Below are 21,949 nucleotides of genomic sequence, written 5' to 3' on the forward strand. Positions count from 1 at the left end.
ATAAACTATGCATCTTGATATCTTTTCTCCATTAAGTTTTCACACTTAAAATTTTATAAACTACCCACAGGGAAATTGATTTCCTGAAGCACTTAGTAGCCTGCTTATGCCTCAGCTATCATGTAGTCCTTACTACTTGCAAATGACGATTGTGGAAAGGACACCTCAGTACTATCTTAACTTTGCCGTGAAAATATTCTTGTTTATTATGTTAAGAGACAATAATCTCCAGTCTTGGCTTTTAAAAATGAGAATGCTTTTTAGCTTTCTCTTTCATGATTATTAACTATGCCCAGAGTTTTCATTTTAATTACCATTATACAGTATTTCAGTTCTCTTATTTGCTTTATTACCTTTTTGCTTTGGTTTTGAAAATAATTTTAGAGAAATAAAATCATATTGTTTCCAATATGATGAAATTCTTTCACCGTATTGTTAGTGAATCTTTTCTTCATTACCAACACAAAGCTATATATTGCAACTTTTTTTAAACAAACAAATTAAAAATTGTTTAGTATTATGATTAGAACATATAAAGAGCACAATAAAATTTAACTTAACCTAGCTGGCTCATTCCTTTGGTTTTTACTGACTTCTCTTTATTGGAAATAGGAACTATCTGTGGCTTAACTCTTCCCTAGAGGAGGAATGTTGTCAGAGAGGAGCTGGAAAAATCCTCAGGATTTGGATTTTTAGTCCTTAAGTGTAAGTTCTTCAACCACAGAAAGACTAGAACACAGAGGGAAAAAGCTCCTTGACCTTGGTCTTGGCAGTGATTTCTTTTAGATATGACAGCAAAAGCACAAGCAACCAAAATAAAACTCAACAAATGGGACTGTATCAAACTGAAGAGCTTCTGCACAGCAGATGAAACAATGAACAAAATGAGAAGGCAACCTATGGAATCTGAAAGATGTTTGCAAACCATATATCTGATAAGGTTAACGTCCAGAATGTATAAGGAACTTAATAACAGAAAACAAACAAACAAAAAACACAACAATACCCACTATGGACTTCGGACCTTAATTGGTATATCTCTTAAAAGAAGACATATGAATGGTCAACAGATCATTAAGCATCAGTGAAATGCAAATCAAAACCACAATGAGATATCACCTGTTTAGAATGGCCATTATCAAAAAGACAAACAAAAAAGTGTTGAGGATGTGGGGAAAAGGGAACTCTCAGGCACTGTTGGTAGGATTTAAGTTGGAACAGTTGTTATGGAAAACAGTTGTTATGGAAAACAGTATAGAAGTTCCTTTAAAAAAATAGCACTACCATATTATACAGCAGTCCCACTACTGAGTATATATATCCAAATGGAATGAAATCACTGTCTTGAAAAGATATCTCCATCTCCTTGTTCATTGCCACGTTATTCACAATTGCCAAGATAATGGAAACAACCTATGTGACACACTATCAAAGGACGAATGGATAAAGAAAATGTGTGTGTGTAATGGGATGTTATTCAGCCATAAAATTGAAGAAAATCTTGCTATTTGTGACCACACAAATGAACCTGGAAGACATTATGCTAAATGAAATAAGACAAAAGACAAATACTGCATGATCTCACTTACATGTGCCATCTAGATGAGTCAAATTCATAAAAACAGAGTCAAACAGAAGTTACCAGGGAAAGAGAAGTGGAGGAAATGGAAGATGTTGGTCAAAGGGAGCAAAGGTTCAGTTATATAGGGTAAGCTCTAGAGGTTTAATGTACGGCATAGTAGCAGTAGTTAATAATACTGTATGGTGTGCTTGAAATTGGCCAAGAGTTGATTTTAAGTGTTCTCCCCACCAAAAAATGGCATCGCTTTTGTCTCTGTACATGAAATTCAGTTGAACTGAACTAATGATGGTTTACTAAACATTTATTCTGTGCAAGAGATGCCTGGAGATACTATGTTTGGCATATTTCACTGCATGGGGTTTTTTGTTTGTTTATTTTTGTTTAGCCTTTTTGTGCAATGTTTTGGTCTATAGTTACTGGGCAAAGAAGTGAGGGAAATTACATTGTGGCTGGAAAATTTTCCTTTGAAGAGGCTTTTATTTGTGTGTATAGAAAATATAATTAGTCATGGCAAAAGGCTTTATCTATGATTTAATATAAAACCTATGGAGTCAGTACTCTTTTGTAATATTACATCATTAACTCACAATTACTATTAATTTATTAAGTGAAGGCAGTGGAAACCTCTAAATCCTAGCAGTGCCAAAGTAACAAAGAATGGCTGTGGTTTAACCCTTCTCTTAAGAAACACAGTACATAGGCTTTTCTTAAATGCAAAAGTGAATCTTCTTTTAAATAAATCTATAGTTTTAAAACTTAAGGTCAGATGTTTTTATTATTATATTCCCTCTTTTTTTTTCTTAAAAAACAAGACTAATGCGAGATATAATAATAGGGGAAACTCGGTGTGAGGTATATGGGATCTCTGTACTATCTTTGCAATAATTTTGTACATCTATGAACTGTTCTAAAAGAAAAAAGTTTATTGAGAACTATATGAGGGACATTTTCTTTTTCATTTATATGAGTTTTAGAGATATTCAGGTGTTGTATATCAGGTTCTTACACAAAACATGAAAAATTTGACAAATGACAGTGTTCTTTATTAGCTTTTTTTTTAATTGAATTTATTGGGTTGACATTGGTTAATAAAATCATATAGGTTTCAGGTGTACCATTCATTCCATAATATCTATTTGCTTTCTTTTTGAGTTATTATTAACTTGAGCTAAAAATAAAGCATTGGATCAGTTTCAGAAGGATGTTTATTCCCAGGGTGCTTGTATAATGTTGTACAGAAAGCAAATGATACTGGTCTCCTTGTGAACATAATATCACACCCCCCTGTCCCTCTCAAATATTTTGTGGCTATAACAACTGGAATGGGAATTCTTACTGCTGTAGGAGTCGGCTGTGAGTCAGAGTCTTAAGAGAAAAGAATCAGCAAATCTGCCACTTGACTGTAGAAGTAATATTGACCAATTCTTGCTGAATTTTATCTGGGCTCTCTTGGAGTCATAGAACTTGAACTCTTCAGAAGGCTCTTGATGGTATAGGTCAACAATATTCAATGGGTTTGCTGCAAGAATTTTTAAAACATGCACTACCTGACTATTTAGTTAGGGGAACTGGCCTCTTTTCCCTTAGATTGTCAAAAAAAAAAAAAAAAAGACAACAGCTAACACAACAATAGCTGTCTGGTGTGAATGAATCAAAATTATATATATTTTTTGTCAGATCGGCCAAAAAATACATTTTTTGGTGTGCCACAAAATTTTAGTAATTTGTTTATATATGCCATGAGATGAAAAAGGTTGAAAATCACTGGCATAGGTTCTGCTTTGATATAAAAAGGCCAGCCTGCAGTGTTGGAGTGTGAAAGATAACCTCTTCTGAAAGAAACTGTTGCATTTTCCCTTCTTAGCTTCTCCTTCAGAGACATTTTACAGCCTCACTGTCCTAGCTTTCTTTCCTAGGGATCTCTGCTTGACAGAACAGGTAATATCCTTAGAAAATAGTGGGAGATTTGTGATTTGGCAACTGCTTTATTCAAGGCTCATATAAATTGAGAACTAGTTACTTGGCTTCTTGCTTTCTGGGAGAGAAGATTCTATTCCTTAAGGCACCCATTCTTTCTCTTCTCTTTCAGACAAAACAGCTTGAAAAACCTCTCAGGCTAAGGAGTCCTTGTCAAAACAATTTTTATTTGAAGAACTAAGATGCCTGGGGATATTTACCAACAGCTCATATGAATTATAGCAAAATTGATATTAGAATGGACAAAAGAGAAATTCTCACATTAGCTAAGCCCATTGCACCCACTATTAGATAGTATTAAGTGTTTTAATCACTTTCTATTCACATAAGCTGATGAATAGATCTATACAAATAACAAATATACATATAGAAAAATGAACCTTCTGACTCAAAAGTGGCATATCACATTCTTAAGACAGTTAATATAGAATGTGTTCTACATTTTATTGTGAAAATTACTAGTAGCTATCAAAATTGGTTTTTATTAAGTCCCCTGACTGACATTTTGTAATTGTTGAATTCAGATATCTTTTTATTCAGTGGCTTTACTTCCATAATGATTTTGTTTGTGACATCTAGAACTCTGGAGATAGGTGGAGTTAATAGGTATATTATAATTTTTCCTTTAAGATGATTTGAGTTTCATCAGGGAAGGTACACTTAGAATGCTGAATTGAAGCTGAAATAAATGAATTTTTTTACCTCCTTCCTAAAAATCTCAATGAATGCAGCTTTGAGTTTAGAGATGATCACACTTGCATGTTCTGCATGATAGAGAAGTGAAAAGAGTATTCTTTTCAATGTAACTGCTTAATTTCACATTTGTTCAGTGATGTTTCCAAAGTAACTGTTCTTTTTTACTGCTGTTTCCCTAAATATGCACATAAAATTTCTTTGAAATTCTATTTTTAAAGCTGGGTTCTTTGTCTTATAAAATATACTGGGTCCGTCCTGTCTTACATGATTTATGCACTTATCACCTGTGAAGAGAAGTTGCTCTGTGCAGCTTATCTTCACCTTTGTTTATCTTCCTCCCTGACAGAATCCCAAGGACTGCAGCAAAGCCAAGAAGCTGGTGTGTAATATCAACAAAGGCTGTGGCTATGGCTGTCAACTCCATCATGTGGTCTACTGCTTCATGATTGCGTATGGCACCCAGCGAACACTGATCTTGGAATCTCAGAACTGGCGCTATGCTACTGGTGGATGGGAGACTGTGTTCAGACCTGTAAGTGAGACCTGCACAGACAGATCTGGCATCTCTGCTGGACACTGGTCAGGTAAGAAGTCTGTGCAACTTATCAGGTTCTCTGGGTTGAACTGCCACATAACCAGATTATCAGATTTCTTTGTACAACTTTATGGCTCATAATCACCTTTTTCTTTGGATCTATGAATGCCATACATCATCCAGATAATCTAGAATAATATATTATTTAAAAAGTATCTCATGATTTATTTCATTTCTGATGTTTATTTTCATCTGGATTTAGAAAATCACAAGCTTTTTCAAAGGAGTGAAATTTACTGTTTTAATGGTGATGGTGATATACCTTTCACTTTTTAGAGTGCTTCCATGTTATTTTTTTAATGATTTTTATATTGTATTTCCATTACATGTAGTCTCCTTATGTCCTCTTCACCACTGCAGTCACCACATTGCTGTACATGTCCATGGGTCATTATTCCTTTCTGCACAATCCCTCCACTCCCTATGCCCCTCCCTTAGCTGTCATCCTCTGTCTTTTGAGTCTGTCTCTATTTTGCCTGTGTTCGTTCATTAGATTCCCCTATGAGTGAAATCATATGGTATTTGTTTTTCTTTGACTGGCTTATTTCACTTAGCATAACTCCATCCATACTGTCACAAAGGGTAAAACTTTCTTCTTTTTTATGCTGAGTAGTATTCTATTATGTAAATGTCCCATAGTTGTTTTATCCACTCATCTCCTGATGGACACTTGAGCTGCTTCCATATCTTGGTGATTGTAAATATGATGCAGTGACCATAGGGGTGCTTCTGTTCTTTCGAGTTATTGTTTTGGTTTCCTTCAGATATATTCCCAGAATTGGGGACCTTGAGTCAAAAGAAGGATCCATCTTTAATTTTTTCAGTTATCTCCATTTGGCTTTCCACAGTGGCTGCATCAGTCTGCATTCCCACCAACAATGCAAAAGGATTCCTCTTTCTCTACATCCTTGCTAGCACTTGTTGTTTATTGATTTATTAGTGATAGGCATTCTTACAGGTTGAAAGAGTTTCTCATTGTGGTTTTAATTTACATTTCTCTGGTGATTAGTGATGTTGAACATCTTTTCTTATGTCTATTAGTCATCTTTATGTCCTCTTTGGAGAAGTATCTGTGCAGGTCCTTTGCCCATTTTTTAATTGGGTTGCTTGTTATTTTGGTGTTGAGTTTTGTAAGTACTTTATAAATTTTGGATATTAACCCCTTATCAGATATGTGAACAAATAATGTTCTCCCATTCTGTGGGTACCTTTTTATTTTGTTGATGTTTTCCTTTGCTGTGCAAAAACTTTTTAGTTTGATGTAGTTCCATTTATTTATTTTTTTTTCCTTTTGTTTCCCTTGCCTGGGGAGATCTGTCTGATAAACTATTGCTATGAGCTGTGTCTGAGATTTTGCTGCCTATGTTTCTTCTAGGATTTTCATTGTTTCCACTCTAACATTTAAGTCTTTAATCCATTTTGAAATTATTCTTATGTGTGGTATGAGAAGGTGGTCTAGTTTCATTTTTCTGCACACATCTGTCCAATTTTCCCAACACCATTTATTGAATAAACTATCTTTAGTCCACTGTATGTGCTTGTTTCCTGTGTTAACTATTGACTGTAAGGGTGTGGGTTTATTCCTGGGCTCTCTATTCTCTTTCATTTCTTTTTTTATGTGAGTGCCATGCTATTTTGATTACTATGGTTTTATAATATAGTTTGATATTAGGTAGTATGATTCCTCCAACTTTGTTCTTCTTTTTCAGGATCGCTGTTGCTATGTGGAGCCTTTTGTAGTTTCAGATAAATTTTTGAAATATTTGTTCTAGTTCTGTGAAATATGTCATTGAAATCTTGATAGGAATTACATCAAATCTATAGATTGCTTTGTGTCATATGGGCATTTTAATGATGTTAATTCTTCCTGTTCATGAACACAGAATATGCTTCCACTTATTTGCATCTTCTTCAATGTCTTGTAATTTTCAGAGTATACATCTTTTACACCTTTGTTTAAATTTATTCCTAGGTGAAAAGCATATAGCACCCAGTAATCCCAGGTGGTCTCCTATCCAAGTACTAACCAGGCCTGACCCTGCTTCACATTGTTGACCTCAAGTAATTCTTGTAATTATCATATAAGTAACGTAGATCTGGGTGTTTTGTTTTGTTTTGTTTTTTAACTTAAGTGTGCATGAGAATCACCTGGAGGACTTGTTAAAACACTAGTTTTTGATTCAGTAGGTCTGGGTGAGGCCTAAGAATTTGAATTTCTGACAAAGCTGCCAGACCCACAGACCAAACTTTTGAACCACTGAGGTACTTTTATCTCTATTTTACTTTTGAGGACAATAAAGCCTAATTTGTTCATGCAATTTTACATTCTACTCAGGAAATATTTGTTGACCAATAATGTGGTTAAGGTTATACTATAGGAAATGTAAGAGTTATAAATATCAGGAAGTAATTTCCATTGTCTCTTAACATCTGGTGGTAGAGAGAATAGAATATATATAGAGTTTCTTATTGCAAGTCTGCTGTTTTTTTTCTAATCAATGATCTTTAAACAAGGCCTAAAATTGGGCTACCTTTGTAATCTTGGGCAAGGTACTTAACCTAGACTTTAGTTTCCTCAGCAGTAAAATACCTCTTTGAGTTGTTGGTAGGATTAAATGAAATGGTATGTGTAATGCACTTAGCACAGCACCTGATATATGAGCTCTAGTAATTGTTAGTTACCATTAATAGCTTTTATTCATTGAGCAAATACACATTGAGTACCTGAAGTATGGAAAATACTGAACTAAGTATCACATAAAATTCTAAGCAAGACTGTCTCTGCATTCACATCTTGTGGGAAGTCAAACTTTTCACAAAAGGCTGAGGCATTTCAGTTAATGTAATTTCTCATGGGGTTGACCATCTTTTTTTCACAAGTTAAAACATTAGATGTGGCCCTGATCAGTGTGGCTCAGTTGGTTGAGTGTCCTCCCACAAGGCAAAAGGTCATAGGTTTGATTCCCAGTCAGGTCACATGCATGGGCTCCGTCCTCTGTTGGGGCACTTACAAGAGGCAACCCATCGATGTTTTCCTCTCACATTGATGTATCTCTCCCTCTGTTTCTCCCTTCCTTCCCTTCTCTCTAGAAATAAATAAATAAAATCTTAAAAAAAAAAACTAGTGGTGGAATAGGAAGCTATGTCATTGGCAAAGTGAGTAACTTTAGTTCCTTTGTTTCTTTTTGTCCTTTGGGAAATATCAGATAATATCTGACCCTTCATAGAAATGGTCAGGAAATCTCATTGGATAATTTCTATGAAGTGCTTTGAAAGGTTCTATATGGATTTAAAGTATTCTTATGATGTAAGTCTTGTCTTCATTAGGATATTTAGGAGCCTTATTCTATATATCAACACATGTTTTCCTTTGTACTTTCTAATTTTAAAGTGATCCTCTTAGTCTATAATCTAACTGAGCTTTAGTTTTGAGGTCACATCTCCCATTGGTCTACTCTGTCATGTACGTATCAAGGTCAGGAAGATACAAGGAAAGCAACTCTGGCAGGCTTACTGAGGCAAACTTTTTCATTTTGTGGGCTTAGTTCAGTCTCAAGCTTCTTTGATTGTAGAAGTGCATAGCTAGAGTAGGGCAAGGTTCTTAGTTTTTACTGTTGTAGGGAGAGGAAACTTCTTGGGTAGTAGCCAGTTAGCAGAAAAGTGAAAAGTTGACCTCACTATACTTACCAAATTTAGTGTATATTTTGGCCCTGCCTATAGGCTACAACTAGTTACTTGGTTTGTTTGATTTTTAATCCTTATACATTTTGTATGTATAGGACGTGAAGATTAAAATGGCTTGAATTCAAAACATTCAGAATTCCTTAATGTTATAATTAAACAGGAATCATTCTTTCTTTGTGTTAATATATATGGAATCTAAGATCTAATAGATAGTCATACAGCGTATAAATAACAACTTGGGTTAGTACATTTACTTCTTCCTACCTCCAGTCTAAGTTCTTCCCAGTAAACACATGCCAAGCACCTTACCCAGGAGAAAAATGATTAGAGGCATAGAAATTTCTAAGTCTAGGAACTAAAAAATGACTAATCATAATATTTCTATCCTCTTCACCTCCCCCTATCTTATGACTTTTTCCAAGCCTTCCATATAACTTTCAGTGCTGAAAAGTTGTCAATGATATTTTCTACTTAGTCATTTGCAGTCCCTGGTTAAAGAAGTTATTGCAATATTTTATCATGGTAACAGAATTATAATTTTAATTAAATAGATTTTTCCTTTATCACTACAGGTATATAAAATCATATTTTTTCTTCATGCTAATCAATTAAACTGTGCCTTTTGGACACATTTAATTAACTAAACTAGTGATTATTTTATGCTTGCGTAACTAAAATAATTTAGATACTAACATTGTGTCCAAAAGAAGGAAGAGAATTATGTTTGAGCATAGCAAAGTATGGTTGGCATCTACTTCTCTTTCTGTTTATATATAGTACATTATCTACATGTATACCTTTTGGAGAAACTAACTTATTTGTAGGTTTAGAAGAAGCAGAATAAAATTAAAAATAAAACTTAATAAACTCTTTGACATTAATCCTTTAGTTAGCCATAAGTCAATTATATCTGTTCTTGTTCTGACTCGTACAAAGAATCTTGGGATATTTCCCTTGGCACAACTGTCATGAAATTATTGTTGTTCACACATACTTGACATGATGTGCCTGCAGGTGGAATTTAGTGATTCCTTTTCAAATCTGTCACTACCACAGTAATTAGTGTGCACATCTGATCATTTCAATAGCTAAGTCATTCCTGTTGTAGGATGAGTTCTATTTTTCTTCTTCATTATTTTATATTTATGTATGAAACCATATCCTATGTGGTAATTTGCTTAAGTGAGCAAAAATATTAAAAATTGTGCTTCCAGTTAAAAACTATAATCATAATCTTTTCCATCATCTGTCAATGTCTGTTCTAAAGTTGCTGATAAAATTGTCGATTTAATTTTCTACATCACAAGATGTTTCCTAAACGTGAACTGAGAACATATAATAAGCCTGAATCTTCCAAATAGATTTCTTATGATAAGTCAGAATGTGAGTCTTGGCATTTAATGATTTGAAGTATCTTTCAACAATTAGTGGTTTGTTTAAAGAACATTGACTATGTGTATAGGCGATGTATGACAGCTAGCTTCCAAAATGCTTTTATAGTTGATATAAACACTCTTGAATAGATGATTTGGCAACAGAAAACCTCAACCATTTAAACAATTTTCTACTGCTTTTTTTTATTCTAAAAATTGAACATTATTCAGATTAGCAGTTAAACCACTTTGGCTATTTTGTATTTCCTTCTCATCTTTTCCCCACTGTCTTAATAAATATATAATGAACTGAGCTGAATTACTTATTTTAATAAATCTAATTGGAAAACTTTCTTTTAAATGAAAGTAATGACTAGTAAGAAACAGTGTTTGGAAATGTGATAAACTTTAATGCCCAGAAGGTGACAATTTAAGTACATGTTTCGGTAGATTGACATTTGCTATATTTAGTTATCTAAACTGCATGGTTACTTTCTCTCCTTACCTCATTTAAAAAGGCTTTTGGTTGGGGAGGGCTGGGTGCATGGGCTGGGGTGGGGGTAAAGGGCAGAAAACTGTATATGAACAATTAAAATTTTTAAAAAAAAGGCTTTTGGCCAAAGTGTTTTTATTTGGCATCTGTATGTAGAGGAAACCCTAAAATGATAATAATTTGAGAAAAGAGCTTGCTGTGTGCAGGCACCATGCTGAGCTACATGAAGAAGACAAGTGAAGTCTCTGCCCTGTCAGGCGCAGGCTATGGGAAAAGACAGCTGAATGAACATTAAAATATATTGTGAAAAAAACATATATTGTGATATGAGTTAAGTTGATAATACTCTGAAGCACGTATGTAACCCATATCAGGAATTCTTCTGGAGGAAGTTGTTTTTAAGCTAAGACACAAAGTATGAATAGGAGTCAGCCAGGTAGAGATGGGGCAGAAGAACTTTCTGTCAGTGGACACGTGAAGGAGAGGCGAGAGATCATGGCATCGTTGGGGCGAGTACAAGTAGTTCATAGTAAAGTTTAAAGACTGAGAAACCAATTAATCTTTTGTTTTGACAACACATGTCCTTACAAGATTGGCTTTTGGATGGTTGTGTGATTTTGTTCCTCCCTAAAAACCAACAGGTTTTAATTCAAAAGTCAATGTTCTTTGTTTTGTTTTTGCTTCTGAGTGGGCGAAGTTAGAAGTCAAATGCTTTCAGACAGCTGGTTCTTGCTGTTATCTAGAAATCATTACACTCTTTTAAAAAATAAAAATTTATTTCATTTTTAATATCTTTTTAGGGTTCACTCTTGGTAAATTTTTAAAAGCTGACAAATACTACAAACTCATAATATCCAGAAAAAAGCAACATGATAATTTTATTAATGAAACTGCCTAAAACATTTCCCTAAGGCTGTTTTTCTTGAATTTTAAAATTTGGATGATCACAATATGACAAATTTTGCATTATCATCTTATATACAGAGAATAGGAAGGCAGTTCATTCATATTCTAAGTCAATTGATCACATTTCTCCCAGTTTTATTGAGACATAATTGACATGTAATGTTATACTAGTTTAAGGTATAAAATATAATGATTTGATATATGTACATATTGTAAAAAGATTACTACAGTAAATATACTTAAGTCCATCACCTCACATTGTTACAAATTTTTTTCTTATGATGAGAATTTTTTAAATTTGCTCTCTTAGCTACTTTAAATTTACCATATAGCATTGTTAGCTGTAGTCACTATGCTGTATATTACACCCCCAGAACTCATCCTCTAACTGGAAGTTTGTACTTTTGGAACTTCAGCTTCTGAACTCCAGTTTAGCTCCCCCTCCGAAAAAAAGGTCATGATACTCAGTACCTACCCCCACCCCCGCCTGACCGCATCCACTTTTAATAGGGCCTAATCACAAGGGAAAGTGATTAACAGGTATAAAAGGCAGTGAGATTATTTTCACGTGCAGCTTGTTTTCATTGTCTTCTATGTTTCGTTCTCAAATTTTAGAACACATTTTGATGGAAGGCTTTAAGAAGCGCTATTTTATATTGAATTTTAGCTGTTTATTTTATCGGAAGGGAGCCTCCAGGTGGCAGCAGGGCCTAGACCTGCTGGGTTATTTACACAGTGCCAACCACTTGCCCAGAGCACAACAAATGCAATAAAAGAAACAGAAAATCCACCTCTCCTGCATCCCAGCCTAAATCTCAAACAATTACCCTGCAAACTATGTGAGGCACTTTTACTAAATTGTAGATTTAAAAAACTCTCTTGTTAAGAATGAATCTTTTTAGCAATATATTCTGCCCTTTCTAGACAAGGTTCTGACAGAATGACCTTAGAAACAAGAAGTTACAATTTAGGAGGTAGGAATATAACATTAGCATCAAAGTAATTGTGGAGTAGAAACAATTTCATCTGAAAAGTTTTTAAAAAGTTCTCTTAAAGTCTATTTAGAACCTATCCAGAGTTGCTAGAGCTAGAAAGAGAATTCCCGTGCCCTTATTTCCTGTGGGATGTCTGGGCCACAAAGCCTTGATAGGTGTCTCAGAAATTGTCAGTGTTTTTGTAAATACTGATGCACCTTTTATGCTACACATGGGTTTCTTGAAGATTTGCTACAAATTGAATTATTATATATCAAGTCATGTTTTAAGCATTCTAGTGGTGCTATGTAAATGATTCCCAAAGGAAATCCTTTCATAAAGTAAAGAATCTTTTGTATTTTTTGTTTTTTTTTTTTAATATAGGCTAGTAGTCTCCTGATTCATTACTAGTTCCCTCCCTCCCTTCTTTAAATGTTTGGGTTTTTCTGTTTTCCTGAGGCACATCTATGTAAGTCTTTGAGGCTCAGTCACATTTAACTTTTGAGTCAAACATCAAAATATATAACAAGAATGTAATCATTCAGTAACATTTTTGATAAGTCTTAGTTGTTTACAACATTTTTGATAAGTCTTCTTTGTTTACAGCATATAGATCACATTCAAGAATGTTTAGAATAATTGTACAAATAAGATAATTGTTGAACAGCTGAAGAAAGTTGAGAATGCCTCCTACCCTTTTGGTTAGCTTTATATGCCAGAGATCTTGGAATGATATACAACAAATCTCAAATTTGCTTCTCTCTCTTCCCCAGGTGTATATAAATTATAGCCTAATTTCTTGGAATAAGAAATAGTAATAGTTCATGAGCTTTAGTAAAATTATACATATCCTTTTTCCCCTCCAAAAGGATGTTGCTCAATAAGAAAGCTCAATAGAGGTTTATACATTAGCTGACAGTATAATATATATATTTTGTATATACTTGTATGTAACTTACATAAATAATTCCCTTCTCACATTTTTCTTGCCTTTAACAGAAGGCCAGAAGCAGATCACAGAATTGTAAATATCACTAGGTGTTCCTTTAGGAATTAGGATTCTTTCTCCTGTTATACTTCCCAGAATTCAAGGAAGAAAAATATTTGTGGCAGTATTGAAAAGGATTAGAGTTGAATTTCCCACCTTTTCCTGAAGAGGTACTCTTTTTTATTCAATTAGAGTTTAATCTACTAATATAATATAAGAACTTTTAAGCAATGCAGGTTGTATTCCTTGGAAGCAAGATATTATAAGTGTAATACAGTAAGTCAAGTTGATTTTTCCAAAAGATACATTATTACAATTAAGGTTACAATTCTTGTTCAAAAATATGATGTCCAACTTTATTTTTAAAAAGTACAGTTGCTACACAAATACTGGGTATTTATTTAGGTATAAACATAAATAGGCACATTTATATTTATAAAGTGTTTTATTACAAAGTTTCTAAGCAAGTGGATCAACCACATAAACAAGGAAGTATACTAGTCATCAAGTAAAAATTTGAGTGGTTCTAGATGCTATAAAGATCTAGATGCTATACAAAGGGTGATACAAAGATAAATAAGACCCAGTCCCTGTCCTTCAGGAACTTACATTGAGAGTATGTTAAGACCCACAGATCTGTAAATGTAACAAATGTGGGCTATATTAAGTGTCATAAGAGAAATAAAAAGTTCCGTGAGTCATCAGAGGAGAGGGAACCTGTTTCTGGAATTAAAGGCATCATTGGGAACCCAAGGTGGGCCTTCAGAGGATGAGGAAAGCACAGTCTACATAACAAGGTCAGATCAATGGCGTTGATTTGGAATCAGAAGTTATTAGCTGTGTGACTTTAACTTGTGTCTCACAACCTTTCTTGATGCCCGTTCTATGTATCTTACAGAGTTGTTATGAGGATTCAGAGTGACAATACATTTGACAGTGCTTTTTATATTCTAAATCACCTTGTATGTTCTTATGACCACTTTAGTTTTATGGGAACAGGAAAATAACAATAAAAGCATGATTGGGACATGGTATTTTAGCCAGGCTTCCCTTGAGAAACTTCACAACCAACATTAATGAAACTTGGAAGAGCTCCTTAGCTTCCTCAGCCCACAGGGGGATCATCACTTCTCTTGGGTTTTATTTAGATTACTCAGTAAAATCCCAGTGTTTAGACTTAAGGCCCCAGAAATATGCTCCTGTCAAAGAAACTTGACCAATTCCCCAGTTTGGGGGACTGGGTTGCCTTCTTAACTTGAGCCATGACTGACCACTCTGAGGGGACCCTCCTGACAAAGTAGTTGGTCTTCAGTTACTTCTTTAGCTTTCCAAGCTGATAGGATGATGCTCTGGGGAGGGAGGGAGGGGCTCGGAATAAAACATGCCGTCTTGGAGCTTTAATATGTACATACTACTAAGAGAAACAAAGAATAAATTCCTGTGAAGGTTCTATGCCCTGGGAGCTGTGTCAAAATTAATGCTCAGGAATCTGAACATACTCAAGATGTTAATATCCAAGAAACTTGCCTGAAAGTGCAGAGTAGGCTTCAGTGAAGAAGGCCTTTCAAAACACTAACAATTGATTTGAGCAAATCTTAAGGATCTGAATATTAGAAATATTCTAATATTTCAGCCAACCCATTGGGTTGGCTGAAAAGTTCATTTGGATTTTTCTGTAAGATGGGTCTAGTAGCACTTACTTATCTTTACCTTCATTCGAAACAATTTTGATAGATTCTGCTGTAACAGCTGTCTTATCAGTGTGTATTTTTTAAAAAAAACATGAAAACTGGTGAATTTTTGCATAGCCATTTTGATATTGAAGATGGAAGAAAATGTGCAACATTTTCTGCATATTATGCTTTATTATTTTAAGAAAGGTAAAAACACAGCTGAAACAAAAAAAGATTTGTGCAGTGTATCGAGAGGTGCTGTGATTGATCGAACGTGTCACAAGTGGTTTGTGAAGTTTCATGCTGGAGAGTTTTCATCAGATGACGCGACATGGTCAGATAGACCAGTTGGACTTGTTAGCAATCAAGTGAGACCTTATTTGAGAACAATTAACATTATACCATGCATGAGATAACCGATGTACTCAAAATATTCAAATTAATGAAGTTCTTAGTGCCCTGGCTGGTGTGGCTCAGTGGATTGAGTGCCAGCCTGTGAACCAAAGGGTTACTGGTTCGATTCCCAGTAAGGGCACATGCCTGGGCTGCAGACCAGGTCCCCAATAGGGGTGAGAGCCAACCTCACACTGATGTTTCTCTCCCTCTCTTTCTCCTACCCTTCCCCTCTCTCTAAAAATAAATAAAAACCTTTTTGAAAAAAGAAAGACATATTTAAAAATAAATAAATAAAGTTATTGGTGAAAATGAAAAATGTGTCTTTTATTTTACCAAGAAAACCATACAGACTTTTTGGCCAGCCCAATACATAAAAGTGAGGGCCTTTGGCTGACCAATCCTCTGATACCTGTCTATTGACGAGATGGAACTACATGTGCCAGACCAGAAGAGATTGTGTTTAGGTAAGCAACCCAAGATGATAAAGTGCTGAAGCCCTGTAGCTTGCTCCTCTCCTGTCTAGTTTTTGGCTATTGAATATTTAAGCTATTTTTATTTTGGAAGAGTACAGTATGTCTAGGTCATGCCTAGGAAAAAACTAACTAGAATACTCCAATGGGATTTTAAGGCATGGTGGAAAGAACAGTTGATAAAAGGGTAAATCACACCAGTGTTTCCCTTTCTCTGCTGTCACTGCCCATCTTGCTGTATTTGCAGAGATTAGACAATAGGGCAGGAATTGGGGAGTATGCTGGGTTAGTAGCTGCTTCTGTTGCTACCCTGGAGTTTGAAATATCCAATTTTGATCCCTGGAGTTTGAAATATCCAATAATAGAATTGGCAAAAGTATACATTGCACTCTGAATCCCTTTTTTCTGGATTATATCCAATTCCATCTGGGGCCACCACAGTGAGCTTTCAGAATCAATAGGCAATCCACCTGCATCCTTTGGAAATGTCTAGACATTGGTATCTAGATTGAGTTCAGAGGGTTAGATAGCCTTTTAAGAACATAATAATAACATTTTAAAAGTGATGTGCTATCTCTCTTTCAGAAGAAAGAGTATCTTAATGCTTGCCATCAATGACCATCTTAGAGGTACCCATTTGTATTATATATGTGTTAATAAGTGGGTATTTGGTTCACTCACCTATATTTTACTATATATTTGTGCCATGATTTGTGTATTCCCTCATTGATGGACATTTCAATTATTTCAAGTTTTTATCATTATAAACAGTGATGTAATAAATATTGTTGTGCTCATCTCCATGGGCATATATGGTAGTTTCTCCAGGGCATTGCTTATCAAACTTTGTTACATCATACCATATGTTAAAAGATATTTTTACTGCCCACATTATCTCCTGGCAGGTGGTAATGTATGGTAAAACTACAAAGATCTCTCTGGCAGTGTGTTGCAAGTAAAATCTTACGCTCTAATAAAGGGGCTGCCAAATTGTGGTCCTCAGTGACATTCAGCCTGCCATTTTTTATAAATGCAGTTTTACTGGAACACAGCCATGTCCATTTTATAACTTATTGTCTATGGCTATTTTCATACTATAGTGGCAGAGTAGCATAGTTGCCGCAAAAACCATGCAGCCCTCAAAGCCTGAAATATGTACTGGATGACTTTTTACAAAACAAGTTTGCTGACTCCTATTCTACAGTAATATTTACTAAAAAATACTTGGTTTCAACCATTGTAAATTTGTGAATAGTGTTTTTAAAAATTTGCCTCAAATTAATAAACTTCCAATCTAGGAAAACACAATAATTAAAAAAATTCTGTCTCATGAGGTAAAATGTGGTTAGTGATGTTATAAATATTTAAACAAAAACCCCAAAGGACTGGGAGGTACAGTCATTCTAGCCAGAAATGGCATTTGAACTGGTCTGGAAAAAGTTGTAAAATGACCAGAAATCTTAGGTATAGAATTCTGCACACTTGGAATACCTGATAGGTAATGATAAAAATGCTTACATGCCTGTTATATCTTACACAGAGTAGTGCCAGTGTATCAGAACTCCTGAGGTTTACTTTTTCTTCTGCCTCTGATTGCCTAAATTATGTGGAAGAGAGCATTAAACCATCTGTGTCTCAGTTATCTTTTAGTAGAAAGTGACTAAAAACCAGTCTAATTAGGTTTGTATTTCACAAGGTACTCCAAAACAGATCTGATAGAGGGTGCTCAGGGCAAATATTTTTTTAGCTGTAGAAGTAGGGGAATGATACCATTTCAGTTAAATAAACCTGTGTTTTATATTCATTCTTAACTGTCATTGAATAATAGGTGAAATTATAAACCAAGGTTTACATTCAGAATAACTGCAATCTTTATGATAAGTTTCTTATTCTTAGGAATTTAACATGTAATTTTTTAAGCATCACCCAAGGATACGTTTTTATTGATTTTAGTGAGGGGCGGGGCAGGGGGGAGAGAGAGAGAAAGAGAAAGAGAAACATTGATCAGTTGTCTCCTGTACAAGCCCCAACCAGACCAGGGATCATCAAATCTGCAACCTAAGTATGTGCCCTCACCAGGAATTGAACCTGCAATCTTTCGGTGTACAGACAATGCTCCAACTGACTGAGCTACCCAGTAGTCAAGGCTAACATGTAATTTTATAACACTTAGCAATGATTTGGGAAAAGCAGTAAATCAATGCCATGATGCTTTAGAAGATTATTGGCAAAAGGTAGTCAAGTTAATATAGAATTGCTTGTTAGAAATTGAATTGAGGAAATGATGTTGGATTGCCACGATTAGTATTACTCAACCTTTCACAGTAAACAGTGGCATGGATATAAGCAATGAACATTACCCTGAAAGATTTGTACTTTTTAAATTAAGAACATAGGAAAGTACTCAATTACACTGGGAGATGCATTTTTTGCTAGGATAATTTAGAATGTGATAGTTAAATAATCAAAAAGTTAGATATGAAATAATTTTTCCCAAAGGAAGAAAAGGATAGTTATTCTATGTCAATTGAACAATGTTCTGAGCACCAAAAATAGAGGCAGGAGAGGAATAAAAGATTCCCTAATTTTGTAATTTGTGCAGGCCAGCATCTGTTGTATGAGTAATAAATGTTATGTCTATATTCATGACAGTTTTAAAAATCTGATAATAGCTTTTAGCTACTTTTTAAAATACCCTTAATTCTATTATTTAATTATTGAGCTAACTAATGTATATAAGGACCAAATCACTGTTCTTTGGTCTGCTATGGATATATAATTTAAATTAAATATTTTTCATTTGCTTAAATGAAATATCTTTTTAACATTCTTTTTAGCCTGGAAAGAAATATTCATTAATGCTAAATAGTAATTTTAGCTTCTGTGATTGTATACAAAATGGCTATAATTTTATATAAAATGTATATTTGATGGCATTTTCAGTTGTTTAACTAAAGGACTAATATATTTTACTGTAACAACTGTAATATGCCCTTAACTATTTATTTATACATACTCCTCTGTATTTTAGTAATGAAATTACCTGTGTAATTGAGTAAAAACAGAGTGGCCACAAATGCATAAGAAAATACTTCTGTAAATTAATACATTGGCCAAATCATTTCTTGAAAACCACCTCGAAGTTCTATCTCATGGTAATGAATTGCTTGTGTCTTTAGAGTATGATGAGTGAATTAAAGAAAAGGGGGCGGGAGAATCATCTGGAGAAGGTCTGAAAGCAGTCTTTGCATTGCAGCTGAAAGAGTAGCCAGAACCCTTTGTCTAGCCATGTCACTCCTTAAAAATAACAGGGAAAGAAATCATTCCACAGCTCTGTTTTGATGAAATTATCTATTGTCAAGGACAAACTAGCTTTTTAAAGCTATTGCTTTTTTAAGTAAAACATAATATGTTCATATCCAGTTTTATGTTTAGTTTGGTTTAAATTAATCAAAAACTATCAAGGACCACAAGTAAGGGATATTTACAGAAAAGTACTGTTCAGTTTGTAGATTTTTTTTTTAAAGGCCATTGCTTCTACTCCTGGCTTTTCTCTTCTCTATGTTTAGGTTAGTGACTACCAGAAATGAGAAAGTAAAAATTCAGAATCTTTTATTTTCTTACTTGTCATTTTACAATTTCTTTTGTCATTGGAATATGAGACAACACATTTTTTTCAACTTGCCACTCAATGTCCCAATTCAAAAGAGAGATTTGGACACATTTTTCCCTAGCAGCACTAAATGAAAGAATTCACTTTCTCTTAGTGGCCATTACATAGAACTGTGAGAATGGTGCAGTCAACTCTCTCCTAAATTAATTAAAAGAGATGTAATTGTAGATGATTTAAAAGAACAGATAGTCAAAAAGTCATTTTTTTCTTCACTTTGAATTTTATGCCCATGCTGTGGCAACTTGACCCCAGGGTATGGAAATGGTGTGCAGTGGCTGCAGTCACCGTGTAGATAAAACACACCTCAAGAAATAGAGAGCTTCTGTGTTTTGTTGCATGAAGGTGAATAACTGTAACCGCCAGCGAGCTTGCCCTTTTTGACAGCTGGCTTTATTTAGCATTTAAAAAAATTGCATGCTATTTGCCTCTGGTGCCTGGCCTTCTTCAATTAAAATTTTAAATGATTTCTTATCATTCCCTCACACAAAGCTCACTTGTGCAGTTCCCGATTTAGCCTGAGACACCTGTTCTTGAGTCCTTTTTTTTTAAAGTTCAGTATGAAATCTCTGTGCTATGTCACGCTGGAATGAAAGAAACCACGCATTATTGTATTGGAACCTGACCAAGCTCCTTAGATAGGCTTAAGGGAAAGATTGAGAACTATTAATGGATATGACACATTATTACATGAGAGACATTTCAGTAAATATATTGATATTGTTCATTTTAAGAGTTGTTTTTACTTTGTTCACAATAATCTGGAAACAATAGATAGGGAAAAGAACTTAATATATCACTTCAATTTCTTTTAAATTTCATCAATTAGCAAAGAATAAGAAACTGTTATACATGATGGCAAATTTAATGTATCTGTTTGCCATAAAAGAAAGAGGACTTTGAGAAAGCTACCCTTTCACTTATATCAACTTACAGCCTTCACATCAATATTGACCAGAAATTCTTACAGTTGTCAACTTGAAATTATTTATACTGAAGTAGAAATTAAATACATTCAGATAAAACAAGTGTCTTCTCAGGGAGAGAGGTATGAGATAACCTCTGGCTCATACTTTATTCAATTTCAGCTGTTTCTCTAAATAGCCTTACAGTTGGACTGAAAAAGCCTTTGATTTAGTAGAAGACTTTTTGTGTTTCTAATTTGTGATCAGTTTAGCCTTTGTTAGTTGGTTAGAGGTTTCATTGGAAGGAACCCTTTCCAGGCCTAGCTCCCACTTAAGTCAAAACAAACACCTTATCTTTTCCCATCCTTAGTAATTTTTTTAAAGAGGGAGGTAGGGGGTGGCTGGCAGAGACACCTTTTCTTTTTTTTTTTTTAAGATTTATTTATTTGTTTTTAGAGAGAGGGGAAAGGAGGGAGATGGAGAGGTCGAGAAACATCGATGTGAGAGAGAAACATCAATTTATTGCCTCTAGCATGCACTTCTACCAGGGACCAAACCCACAACCCTGGCATGTGCCCTGATGGGGGGGGTATCTACTGGCGACCTTTCACCCTGTAAGCTGATGCCCAACCAACTGAGCCACACTGGTCAGGACTGATCATTAATAATTTTTAGAGTTTCTGTGGTGTCTTTTTAAAATTTTTAAAGAATGTCCTCATTTATTCTCTTTAAAAAACCTAAGGGGTTGCTAGAATAAGATTTAATTAGTATGTGACAAGAAAAAAGAAGGATTAAAGTTTGTTTTAACTGGACTGTGGTGTCACAATCTTCCAGATTTAATTTTATCTGGACCATATTGTCATTCTGTTAATGCCAAATTTATTAATTCTGTTTGACATAATTATTTTTAAATATTTTTTAAAATACAAAGCAATAAACACCTATTGCTGAAAAACCCAGAAAGTATAGAAAATATAACAAAAAATAAAAGTACCTTAAATAACATATATATGTATATTCTTTAAGTCTTTTTGAATGCATGTATTTTTTTAATTGATATACTTTATTTCTTAAAGCAGTTTTAGGTTTACCAAAAATTTTATTAGAAAGCATAGTGTTCCCAAATGCTCCCTGTTCCTCTGCTTCCTCCTCCCCTCCTTCTCCACAGCCCAGTTTCCCTATTATTAGCATTTGCATTGGTGTAGTGCATTTGTTATAATTGATGAACTGCTGTTGATACATTATTGTTATCTAAAGTTTACCATTAAGGTTCAGTCTTTGTCTTCTATAGCCCTAAGAGTCTTGCCAAATGCTTAGTGGCATGTGTCCACCATTACACGATCATACAGAATAGTTTCAGAGCACTAAAATCCCCGTGTCCACTTCCATTGACCCCTCCTCTTACCCCCAGCCTCTGGCAATCACTAATCTTTTTTTTCTGTCTCCATAATTTTGCCTTTTCCAGAATATCATATAGTTTGAATCATACATTATGAAGTCTTTTCTGACTGACTGCTTTTTTAAAAAAAATTGCTCCGTGTCTTTTTGTGGCTTTAAAGCTCATGGC

General features: G+C 34.5%; 1 protein-coding gene across 9 annotated transcripts in view; it reads left to right on the forward strand.

The window, feature by feature from the left end:
• FUT8 (fucosyltransferase 8) overlaps window positions 1–21,949 on the forward strand; it is a 187,870-nt gene that overhangs the window by 145,730 nt on the left and 20,191 nt on the right. For all 9 annotated transcript variants that reach the window (XM_045823069.1, XM_045823068.1, XM_045823066.1 and 6 more), the window contains one exon: window positions 4,602–4,839. In XM_045823069.1, coding sequence (XP_045679025.1) covers window positions 4,602–4,839 — 238 coding nt within the window. The remainder of the gene's footprint in view (window positions 1–4,601; window positions 4,840–21,949) is intronic.

Source organism: Phyllostomus hastatus, unplaced genomic scaffold, assembly GCF_019186645.2.
Source record: "Phyllostomus hastatus isolate PE091 unplaced genomic scaffold, TTU_PhHast_1.1 phas_scaffold_501, whole genome shotgun sequence".
Taxonomy (NCBI): domain Eukaryota; kingdom Metazoa; phylum Chordata; class Mammalia; order Chiroptera; family Phyllostomidae; genus Phyllostomus; species Phyllostomus hastatus.